Source organism: Rhinatrema bivittatum, chromosome 3, assembly GCF_901001135.1.
Source record: "Rhinatrema bivittatum chromosome 3, aRhiBiv1.1, whole genome shotgun sequence".
Taxonomy (NCBI): domain Eukaryota; kingdom Metazoa; phylum Chordata; class Amphibia; order Gymnophiona; family Rhinatrematidae; genus Rhinatrema; species Rhinatrema bivittatum.
The window spans coordinates 181,526,093-181,538,719 of NC_042617.1; the positions used below are offsets into that span (position 1 = coordinate 181,526,093).

General features: G+C 43.9%; 1 protein-coding gene across 1 annotated transcript in view; it reads left to right on the top strand.

The window, feature by feature from the left end:
* WDR64 (WD repeat domain 64) overlaps positions 1 to 12,627 on the top strand; it is a 540,197-nt gene that overhangs the window by 80,844 nt on the left and 446,726 nt on the right. The window contains exon 5 of the mRNA XM_029594015.1: positions 10,753 to 10,791. Coding sequence (XP_029449875.1) covers positions 10,753 to 10,791 — 39 coding nt within the window. The remainder of the gene's footprint in view (positions 1 to 10,752; positions 10,792 to 12,627) is intronic.

Genomic DNA, 12,627 nt, shown 5'->3' on the forward strand with positions numbered 1-12,627 from the left:
CTACACAACTGGGGACCGTGAACTCCTGGCCGTGAAGTTGGCTCTCCAGGAGTGGCATCCCTGGCTCGAGGGGGCCCAGCACAAGTTCACCATATACACCGATCATAAGAATTTAGAGCATCTGAAAGAGGCTCAACTGCTGAACGCAAGACAGGCCCTCTGGGCTCTCTTCTTTGAACGATTCAATTTTGAACTACGCTACCACCCGGCAGATAAGAATCTCTGCGCCGATGCACACTCACACTATGTAGAGCCAGAAGATACCCCCGAAACTCCAGCTCATATCATAGATCTCGCTTGCATCTCCATCGCAGTTACCACCACCGTGCCTGCTGGTAAGACGGTGGTGCCTCGCCACCTCAGAGAACAAGTACTTCATTGGGCCCATGACTCCCGTCTCACTGGCCATCCTGGCCAGCCTGAACCCTTGAGATGATCTGCAGACACTACTGGTGGGCTACCATGATAAAGGACTCCCGAAACTACATAGACTCTTGTCCTGTCTGCGCTCAACAAAAACTGCCCACTGGACATCCGTGGGGTCTTCTTCAGCCCCTTCCAGCACCCACAGAACCCTGGGCCAGTCTTTCTACAGACTTCATTGTGGAATTGCCCCCTTCCAAGGGGCACACTGTAATCTGGGTCATAATAGACCGTTTCTCCAAAATGGCCCATTTTGTGCCTTTACCCGGCCTACCATTGGCTCCTGAACTCGCGCAACTCTTCCTGAATCATGTCTTCTGTCTCCATGGATTGCCGCAAGAAATCGTCTCGGACCGTGGCCCTCAGTTCGGGGCAAAGTATTGGAAATCTCTCTGCAAAGAATTTAATATTACTTTGAACCTAACCTCTGCCTACCATCCGCAGGCTAATGGTCAGGCCAAGAGAACCAACCACTCCCTGAAGGCCTTCCTCCGGTCCTATGTGAATGACCAACAAGACAACTGGGCCGATCTCCCATGGGCAGAGTTGTCACACAACACTCACGTCGCATCCGCCACTGGGACCTCTCCGATTGTGGTGGTTTTTGGTCGGCAGCCTGCTTCTTCCAGTTCCACTAAGTGTGCCATCTCCTGAAGCACAGTCCTCGGCCCAGACCATCCGCCGGCTATGGGACCAGGTCAAGGTGCGCCTCTGTCAAGTGGCCGATCATGCCAAATGGGTGACGGACACCCACCGTCGGGCCGCCCCAGTTATTTTGCTGGGACAGAAGGTCTGGCTCAGCACGCGGCACATCCGTCTTCGGCTGCCCTCTCAACGATTAGCCCCATAGTATGTGGTACCATTTCCCATTTTACGCCGTGTGGGGGCTGTAACGTACCAGCTGAAGCTGCCAGCAAACCTTGGAACTCACAATACATTCCATGTATCCCTGCTCAAGCCCCTAGTCTTGTCCTGGCCATCTCTGAGACCGCCACCACCCACTCAGCTCTCGGCTGAACCTGAGGCCACCCTCCAGGTCCAGGAGGTCCTGGATGTTTGCCGCTGAAGAGGCCGTTGGGAATACCTCCTGTCGTGGGAGAGCTTCAGACCAGAGGAGAAACGTGGGAGCCCTCCCACCACATCTTTGACAAGGACCTCCTGTGAGCTTTCCATGAACAGCATCCTGAGAAGCCTAAGCCGGTAAGGGGGAGGCCTAGAAGGAGGGGTACTGTTGCGCATCCCGGCCGCGCTGGTGCAGTGACAGGGCCTGCTCACCTTCTTCTTCCCTCTATGAGCTCCGGGCACTCCTCTCTCGCTGCTGCAGCCAGCTCACGGTGTCCTCTGCGCCTTCCCCGCATATCTTTGTCGTCGCAGGCCTCACAGCCCTGGGCGGGAACTAGGTTCCCGGCCCTAGGTTCCCAGGGCGGGAAGCTAGGGCCGGACGCCTCCCTATGACGTTACTTGAGCACCACTTAAAAGGCGAGGGCCTTCCCACAGTTCCTCGCCTTAGCAAACGGTTCATCATCTTGTGTGAAGCTAGATGCCATCCTGTGTTCCTGCGTTCCTTGTTCCTGTGTTCCTGCACCCTTGTTCCAGCCCTTGTTCCAGTGTTCCTGCGTCCTTGTTCCAGTCCTTGTTCCAGTGTTCCTGCACCCTTGTTCCAGCCCTTGTTCCAGTGTTCCTGCATCCTTGTTCCAGTCCTTGTTCCAGTGTTCCTGCATCCTTGTTCCAGTCCTTGTTCCAGTGTTCCTGCGTCCTTGTTCCAGCCCTTGTTCCAGTGTTCCTGCACCCTTGTTCCAGTCCTTGTTCCAGCCCTCCTGCGTCCTTGTTCCAGCCCTTGTTCCAGTGTTCCTGCACCCTTGTTCCAGTCCTTGTTCCAGTGTTCCTGCATCCTTGTTCCAGTCCTTGTTCCAGTGTTCCTGCATCCTTGTTCCAGCCCTTGTTCCAGTGTTCCTGCATCCTTGTTCCAGCCCTTGTTCCAGTGTTCCTGCACCCTTGTTCCAGTCCTTGTTCCAGTGTTCCTGCATCCTTGTTCCAGTCCTTGTTCCAGTGTTCCTGCATCCTTGTTCCAGCCCTTGTTCCAGTGTTCCTGTGTTCCTGTGTCTTCCAGTGCTCCTGCGTTCCTGTGTTTCTGTGGTCGTTCCTGTGTTCCAGCATCTATGTTCCGCTACCCAGGTTGTATCTTCTTGGACTGATACTCGGTACTGACCTCGGCTTGCCTTTGACCACGTCTGGACCACTGCCTGGAACTGACCCTTGCTTGCTACTGACTGTTTATTTTAACAGACAGAATACTTGAGGCCATACAAATGATTGCATGGTAAGATTAACATGCTTCCTAATTCACAGAATCCAACACTCAGAGATGTAGTGACCAAATCCAAACCCACCCATGCACACAGGGGACATTAAACCACCCCTCAGATTAACATAACCTCCCACCCCTCGACCACTTCTTTAACCATTATACTATTTTTGCAGATAATCCCAAAACTTTTTCCAGATACGTTCATATTATCCAATTTTTCCCTTAATGAATAAGTAATTTTCTCAATGATTCCAATCTTCCCCATTTGAGAATACCAGTGAGATATATTGGGAGCACCCTTCCAGTACAATGCAGTTGTATGCCTGCAACGTGAAGACACTGGTTAATAAGGAGTCTACCTGTGTGAAATATTTTCGGTGGTGTCCAATAATCCAGAAGCTCCACACAAGGAGTTAAAGAAAAGCAATTGTTGCATATTAATCTGCATTCTCTCCCTCCCAAAAAGAAATCACTTGTGGACATGCCACCACATATGAAAATAACTAGTCTTTATTTAAATTACTGTGTTTATTAAAGGGATCAAAAAAGTGCTGGTATCTATGAGTTGTTTATTTTCTCCCATCCCTCCCCACCCCATCTGCTCCTAGGATGTTTTCTTCTTAAATAGGTCTTCCAAAGACTTAAGTTAAGTGAATAATATAAGACTTAAATACCAATCTAACAACTTGTATATTAGTCACTATTAGCACAATGTCTTTTATTCAGTGTAATAATTGTGGTATATATGTCCTAAGGCCTACAATTTGGAGAATTAAGGATTGTCCAATTTGCCTTCAGCTTTCTGTATTGAAAAAGGAGCTGACTCAACTGAAAACAGAATTGTCCAGGTTTCAAAAAACCTTCCCTTCCTTGCAGCATCCGGAATATCTCCCCCAAATCCCACAGAGGATTCAGAAACCTAGGAATAAATAGTATATAGTAAGCTCTGGTAGAACAAGACCTTTGAGTCTGAGACACACAGACTCATAGACACCCCAACTGTGCAACATCCTATATATCTTCCCCCACTCCCACGGAGAAGTCAGACATCCAGAATTCAGAAACCCAGGAATAAATGGATTACTGTGGGCTCTGTCAGAATAAGGTCTGTGGGAGACACCCACTCTCCTGATTTTAGAACATAAGATATGCCATACTGGGTCAGACCAAGCATCCATTAAGCCCAGCATCCTGTTGCCAACAGTAGGCAATCCAAATCTCAAGTACATGCTAAATACCCAAACATTAAATAGATCTCAAGTTACTATTGCTTATTAATGAATAGCAGTTTATGAATTTTTCCTCTAGGAACTTATCCAAACCTTTTTTAAACCAAGTTACACTAACTATGTTTAAAAAAGGTTTGGCAATGAATTCCAGAGCGTAACTATGAGCTGCATGAAAAATAATTTTTGTCAATTTGTTTTAAATGAGCTACTTGCTAACTTCATAGAGTGCCCCTTAGTCTTCTAATATCTGAGAGAGTAAATAACCGATTTCCATTAGCCTGTTCAAATCCTTTCATGATTTTGTAGACCTCTATCATATCCCCCCTGAGTTTTCTTGTCTCCAAACTGAACAGCCCTAATGTCTTTAGCGTTTCCTCATAGGAGAGTCTCCTTTTGTGGATTGCAAACTGATTAAAAGACAGGAAACAGAGAGCAGGATTAAAAGGTCTGTTTTCACAGAGGAAAAAGGTAAACAGTGGAGTGCCTCAGGGATCTGTATTTGGACTGGTGCTTTTTAATTTATTTATAAATGATCTGGAAAGGGGTACCACGAGTGAAGTGATCAGATTTGCAGATGACACAAAATTATGCAGATTAGTTAAATCTCAAGTGGATTGTGATAAATTGCAGGAGGACCTTGTGAGACTGGAAGATTGGGCTTCCAAATTGCAGATGAAATTTAATGTGGACAAGTGCAAGGTGATGCATATAGGGAAAAATAACCCTTACATAATGCCTTTTCTGTTATCCTTGTATAATGCCTTTTCTGTACTGGAAAATGAAGAAGCTCCAACAATAGAAAATGAAATGATGTCTGAAATGGATGTAGTCACCCAATGTATCCAGAAGCCTTTAAACATTATCAAATGACATAAAAGAAAGCTTCTGCTGGGAGACAGAATCATCAGAGTAACCATTTTGGAAACTCATTTTGATGGAGACACAACAGTTAAATGCCTTCCAGGATCCTCAACTAGTAGAAATGCAAACCAGGTAGTCAATGAATTATAGAAGAAGGAAGGAACTCTGATAGCATTGATATCATCCATCTTGGGACCAATGACCTCACTGGAAATTGTATCCATGAAGTACAGAAAAAGTTTCAAAATCTAAGGAAGAAGATTAGACACATGGCAAAGACTATTGCCTTTTTGTAATTATTACCTGTTCCTGGAAAGGAAAAGGAAATACTATGATATATAGATAATTTCAATTCCTGGTTCAAAGCATGGTGCAAAGAATGCGGTTTTGAATACATTGGAAGCTGGGACTGTGTATGGATCAGTAAAAGATTATATGGTAAGGATGGCCTACGATTGTCTGTGGCAGGAAAGAGGATGCTACGCAGCAAATTCAAATCATACATTATCAGGTATTTAAACTAGAAAATAGGGGTGGCAGGAGATAGCCAATGAAATTGGCATGCCACCCCCAAGCAATACAGAAGTGGGAGGAGAAAATAAAATCAATCAGCTCAAAAAAGCAGAAAAGGTGACTAGGAAGAGCAGCAAACCAAGGAAGAAAAGTTGAAAAGCTACGACCACAAATGCCTGTAATCTGCGCAATAACATTCCAGACTTGCAGACCCTAATGGTGGAGGTGGACTTGAACATTTTTACTTTTACAGAGACATGGTTCACTGAGTTTCATGACTGGGATGTTGCCCAAAGAGAAAAAAGAAACCGATCTGGTTCTCAAAGGAGGTGGCTAAAAAATAAAGGCAAAAAGAAATAGTATTCAAGAAATGCAAACCATCCCAAAAAGAGGACCACAGGGAAGAATACCTGGCAAAATTGAAAGAGACAATGAAAGAAATCAGGAAAGCAAAAGGTTAAGCAGAAGAAAGGATTTCTAAAGGTGACAAAACATTTTTCAGACATATTAGAGAAACTAGCTGATGGGGGAAAGCTGACATTCACACTGCCACTGGGTTAGACCAAGGGTCCATCAAGCCCAACATCCTGTTTCCAACAGAGGCCAATCCAGGCTACAAGTGCTGGGCAAGAACCCAAACATTAAATAGAACTTATGCTACTGCTGCCAGTAATAGCAGTGGCTATTCTCTAAAAGCTAGATTATAAAAGGCCTGTGCATGTGGTTCCTTGCACACGCACATGGACGTGGCTACTTTAGAACATACGCGCATTGGCATGCGCATGTTATAAAATGTGATTCTTACGTGCACATGTGCACCAGATTTTAATGTCCTCGTGCATATGGGTGGGCGGCCTCCTCTGCACACGGGGGGGGGGGTTAAAAGAATCGCGTGGCGATGTGATCAGGCCTTTGCCTAGTTCCCTAACCCTAACCATATCCTTCCTCCCTCTTCCCCTCTCCTCCTCGACCCCTAAACTAGGGTTTGGTTTTTTTTTAACAACTTACACGCTCCTCCGAGCAGGAGTATTTTCCGCATGCTAGCCAGCTGTCTGCACACTTTTCCCTCGGACAGGCCCTAATGGCTGCTGTCCCGGCCGGCCCCTGCCCCTCCACACCCAGATCCTACCCTCTGGCCCGCCCCTTTCAGGCCCGGTATTTCAGCGCGTATTGGGAGATATGTGTGTGGTGGGGCATTTTTTTAAATGCGCTCGGTGTGTGCAAGGCCCGGACACAAACATCTCTCCCTGATTTTATGTGCACGGGCCTTTTAAAATCTACTTGAAAGTCAACCTGATTAATAGCAGTTAATGGAGTTCTCCTCCATGTACATATCCGCACCTTTTTTAAACTCAGCTACACTAACTGTACTAACCACATCCTCTGGCAACAAATTCCAGAGCTTAATTATGCATTGAGTGAAAACAAATTTTCTCCGATTAGTTTTAAATGTGCTACTTGCTAACTTCATGGAGTGCCCCCTAGACCTTCTATTATCCGAAAGAGCAAATAACCGATTCACATTTACCCGTTCTAGACATCTCATGATTTTAAAGACCTCTATCATATCCCTCTTCAGCTGTCCCTTCTCTAAGTTGAACAGCCCTAATCTCTTTAGCCTTTCCTCATAGGGGAGCTGTTCCATCCCCTTTATCATTTTGGTCGCCTTTCTCTTTACCTTCTCCATCGCAACTATATCTTTTTTGAGCTGTGGTAACCAGAATTGTACACAGTACTCAAGGTGTGATCTCACCATGGAGCGATACAGAGGCATTATGATATTTTCCATTTTATTCACCATTCCCTTCCTAATAATTCCTAACATTCTGTTTGCTTTTTTGACTGCCGCAGCACACTGAGCCGATGATTTAAATGTATTATCCACTATATCCTCTAGATCTCTTTCCTGGGTGGTAGTTCCTAATATGGAACCTAATATCGTGTAACTACAGCAAGGGTTATTTTTCCCTATATGCAACACCTTGCACTTGTCCACATTAAATTTCATCTGTTATTTGGATGCCCAATCTTCCAGTCTCGCAAGGTCCTCCTGCAATATATCATAATCCACTAGTGATTTAACTACTCTGAATAATTTTGTATCATCTGCAAATATGATTACCTCACTTGTCCTATTTCTTTCCAGATCATTTATAAATATATTGAAAAGCACTGGTCCAAGTACAGATCCCTGAGGCACTCCACTGTTTAACCTTTTCCACTGAGAAAATTGACCATTTAATCCTACCCTCTGTTTCCTGTCTTTTAACCAGTTTGTAATCTACAAATGGACACTGCCATCTATCCCATTACTTTTTACTTTTCTTAGATGCCTCTCATGAGAGACTTTGTCAGATGCCTTCTGAAAATCCAAACATACTACATATACTGGTTCACCTTTATCCACATGTATTTTAACCCCTTCAAAAAAAGAAGCAGATTTGTGAGGCAAGATTTTTAAATCCATGCTTACTGTGTTCCATTAAACCATGTCTTTATATATGCTTTGGGATTTTGATCTTTAGAATAGTTTCCACTATTTTTCCCAGCACTGAAGTCAGACTCACTAGTCTTTAGTTTCCTGGATTGCCGCTGGAGCCCTTTTTAAATATTGGGGTTACATTGGACACCCTCCAGTCTTCAGGTACAATGGATGATTTTAATGATAGGTTACAAATTTTAACTAATAGATCAGAAATTTCATTTTTGAGTTCCTTCAGAACCTTAGGATGAATACCATCCGGTCCAGGTGATTTGCTACTCTTTAGTTTGTCAATTTGGCCTACTATATCTTCCAGGTTCACAGTGATTTGGTTCAGTTCATCTGACTCAATACCCTTGAAAACCATCTCTGGAACCGATATCTCCGCAATATCCTCATTAGTAAACACAGAAGGAAAGAATTCATTTAGTCATTCTACAATGGCCTTATCTTTCCTAAGAGCCCCTTTCACCCCTCAGTCATCTAAAGGTCCAACCGACTCCCTTAGAGGTTTCTTGCTTCGGATATATTTTAAAAAGTTTTTATTATGAGTTTTTGCCTCTATGGCCAATTTTATTTCAAATTCTGTCTTAGCCTGCCTTATCAGTGTTTTACACTTAATAATGCTTATGCTTTTTCCTATTTTCTTCAGATGGATCCTTCTTCCAATTTTTGAAGGATGGTTTTTTTTTGGCTAAAATATCCTCTTTCATCTCACCTTTTAACCATGCTGGTAATTGTTTTGCTTTCCTTCTACCTTTCTTAATACATGGAATACATCTGGACTGTGATTGTAAGATTGCATTTTTAAACAATGTCCACACCTGTTGTACACTTTTAACCTTTGAAGCTGCACCTTTCAATTTGTTTTCTAACTATTTTCCTCATTTTATCAAAGTTTCCCTATTGAAAATTTAGTATTAGAGCTGTAGATTTTCATATTGTACTCCTTCCAGTCATTACTTGACATCTGATCATGTTGTGATCACTATTGCCAAATGGCTCCACCACCATTACCTCTCTCATCAAATCCTGCATTCCACTAAGAATTACATCTAAAATAGTTCCCTCTCTCGTTGATCAATGAAGCAGTCGTTTATTCCATCCAGGAATTTTATGTCTCTAGCATGCCCTGATGTTACATTTACCCAGTCAATATTGGGGTAATTGAAATCTCTCATTATTTCTGCACTGCCAAATTGGATGGTTTCCATCATTTCTCTTAGCATTTAATCATCTATCTGATCATTTGGCCAGGTGGACTGTAGTATACTCCTATCACTATACTCTTACCCAACACACATGGGATTTCTACCTATATAGATTCTACTGAGCATTTAGTCTCTTGTATGATCTTTATCCTGTTGGACTCTAAACCCTTCCGGACATAAAGTGCTACACCCCCACCAAGTTGATCTGCCCATTGGTTATCCTCCTTCCACCAGGTCTCTGAGATGTCAGTTATGTCAATCTCATCATTCACTGCTATACATTCTAACTCTTCTATCTTACTTCTTAGACTTCTGGCATTAGCATACAGACATTTCAAAGTGTGTTTTTTGTTTGTATTAACAACCTGCTTTTCAGTTGATATGGATAATTTGAAATGTTTTAGCTCAGGTGATTCTTTACTTATAGGCACATGGACTACTTTCGCTTTTATTGGAACCTCTCTGTTGGGATGCCCTAAATCTCCTGTTTCATTAGTATTATTAAAGATGCATTTCTCCGAACCGTGCACTGCTGAGTGACTGTCGGCTTTCCCCCTTGTTCTAGTTTAAAAACTGCTCTATCTCCTTTTTAAAAGTTAGCGCCAGCAGCCTGGTTCCATTCTGGTCAAGGTGGAGCCCATCCTTTCAGAAAAGTCTCCCCCTTTCCCAAAAGGTTGTGCAGTTCCTTACAAAACTGAATCTCTCTTCCCTGCACCAACGTCTCATCCTTGCATTGAGACTCCGGAGCTCTGTCTACCTCTGGGGACCTGCACGTGGAACAGGGAGCATTTCAGAGAATGCCACTCTGGAGGTTCTGGATTTGAAGGCATTGAAGCAAAGTGACAAGGTGATAGGTAAGCCAGAAGGATGCTAGACTGCATAGAAAGAGGAATAACCATTAAGATAAAGGAGGTAATGATGCTTTTGTCACAGGTCCTTGGTGAGGCCTCATCTGGAGTACTGTGTTCATTTCTGTAGCCCATCTCTCAAAAAGGATAGAGACAGGGTGGAGACTGTCCAAAGAAGGGAGATCAAAATGGTGTGGGGTTTGTATTGGAAGACTTATGAGGAGTGCTAAAGGATTGAAATATATATACACTGAAAGAGAAGAGATGCAGGAGAGATATGACAGATCCTCAGATATCTCAAAGGTTTTAATGATGCATGAATTTCAAACCTTTTCCAATGAAAAGGAAACTGTACAATACGGAGTCTCAGGCACGTCTGATTAACTAAGTGAGCAGAAAATAAAGTCAAAGAATTTCTCAACTCTCTGAATCCACAAGCAACATTTATCAGTCAGTTAAATTCAGTGCAAAAACTTAGCGAGAGATGATATTGTGAATCTTTAGTAAAGATCATCCAGGCTATTGGATGTCAGTTGGGGAATGGTAGGTGCTTCTCCTTGAAGATTTTCCCTTCAAATTTCCAGATTCAATCATTACTGAAGACTTTGGAACAAAAAAATAAAAAAATGAGGGTCTCTTCTCAAACTATGTCAGCTTGAGAGAACCTCTGTAGCACCTCGGGCCCCTGAACTCCAACTGACAACATCAGAAGGAGAGCCTCCCTAAAGGTTACTGCAAACTTTGCTAACTTCTTAAAGGGACCTCAGCATTTTTATTAATCTCTAAGTGCATGGAAAGCATAATAAGGGTTACATTAGCATGTTAAAATTTGGTGAGCTACTGACCGTTCTTAATTATAATTTGTTTTCCTTTCAAGTTTCTACAAATGAAAATGCAGGCAACAATAAACACAAATGTAAGTTTGTTTTTCTACTTTCAAGTGCAATTCACCTATTACAGTATTTTAACTGGCCTGGAAAGCCTATCATTTTAAGTAGCAATACCTCCTGCAGACACAATCCAAGGAAAAGCTGTTGAAATGTCTTTTTCCACCCACATATTTATCTGCTTTTATTTTTTGTTATAAGAAATTGTTATTTTCCTTGTCAGGCCAACTATGGAATGGCACTGCCATGCTTCTCTCAATGTTTCCACCTAATTCATCTGAAATATTTTCATATACTTCTCATCGTTCTTGCTGTGATGCCAATGCAAACTTGCATTTTTAACATAAAAGGAGAGACATGGGTACAAACTGAAAAAAAAATCTAAGAACTATATTGATAGCCATATTTAAATAACATTGCAAAATTACTTCTTAAGGGAGTAAGTTTGTAATAGCCTGTATAAATTAGATGACAAATATGCACAAGGAGGTCGATATTCAGTACCACTTAGCCAGATGTGCTTGGAATTATCTGGCTAAATGGCAGCTTCTGAATATCTAGCTGTGGTCAACGGCTGCTACTTAGCCAGATAACTAACCAGCTAAATGTTTATGCAGCTAAATAGTGGGCAGGACAAGAGCATAACAGGGAGGAACTACTCATCCAGTTAACTTACTGGGTACTTTATCAAGCCATGTTACGTTTCTAACACACATTATATCGCGTATATTGTGCAATATGGGGCAGATCTTAAAACATACGCGCGGGCATAGATTTGATCGCGCAACCTGGTGCAACCCAGCGTAACCCGGCGCGAACAAATCTACGCCCGATTTTATAAGCGCGCATGTTATAAAATCCGGAGTCGGCGTGCGCAAGGGGGTGCACACGTGCACTTTTCGCACGCTGAGCCCGAGGGGAGCACCGATGGCTTTCCCCGTTCCCTTCAAGGCCGCTCTGAAGGGAACTGTTTTTCCGGTCCCCTCCCTTCCCCTATCTAACCCACCCCCCACCCCTAACTAAATCCCCCCCTACATTTGTCGAAAAAGTTACGCCTGCACGAGGCAGGCGTAACTTCCGCGTGCCAGCTGGCTGCCGGCACGCCATTCCCCGGCCCAGGGGCTGCTTCAGAGGCCTCGGCCACACCCCCGGAATGCCCCCGAATGCCGTGCCCCCCTGACACGCCCCCCCAACACCCCCCCTCCCCGACACGCCCCCCAAGCAAAGCCCCGGAACTTAGCTCGTCCCTGGGCTTTGTGTGCGCCGGCGGCCTATGCAACATAGGCGCGCGTAAATCCGGCTGGATTTATGCGCACAGGGCTTTTAAAATTTACCCCTATATGAGGTACTTTGCATCTCCACGCCCAGATATCCTCCTTTATTACAATGACCTTTTTTGCATCCATGAATAATGCAAATGCATGCAAGGAAGTCCATTACTAGTCAATTTTATGCAAATATTTTATCGCTGCCTACCAAGAAAGTGGTCAGCCATGATAAAATACCTGTTTGAAATTCATTAGATGTGTGGCGTGAGGTCTGGGACCCAAACGCGGATCCAAAGGCTCCTGCCGCACACTTAAAGCAGAAGAACATTTTTTAAAAAGTTGCGGCCAAACGGGGAGTTTGAGTGGGGGGTCAGTGTTGACCCCCGTTTCAACCTGTGGCCACCAGCTGAGGTGGCCCCAACACCCTCAAAATGCGAAAAAGTTAAAAAAAAAAAGAACCACATGGCAACATCCCTGGTGCCCCCTTCCCTTTCCCCAAAGCACAATAAAATGTGGCTCTGGCCCCTGATACCAATACCACTCACCCCCCAAGTCGCAAATTCAAGGCCCATACCCCCAACAACCATAAATCAAACC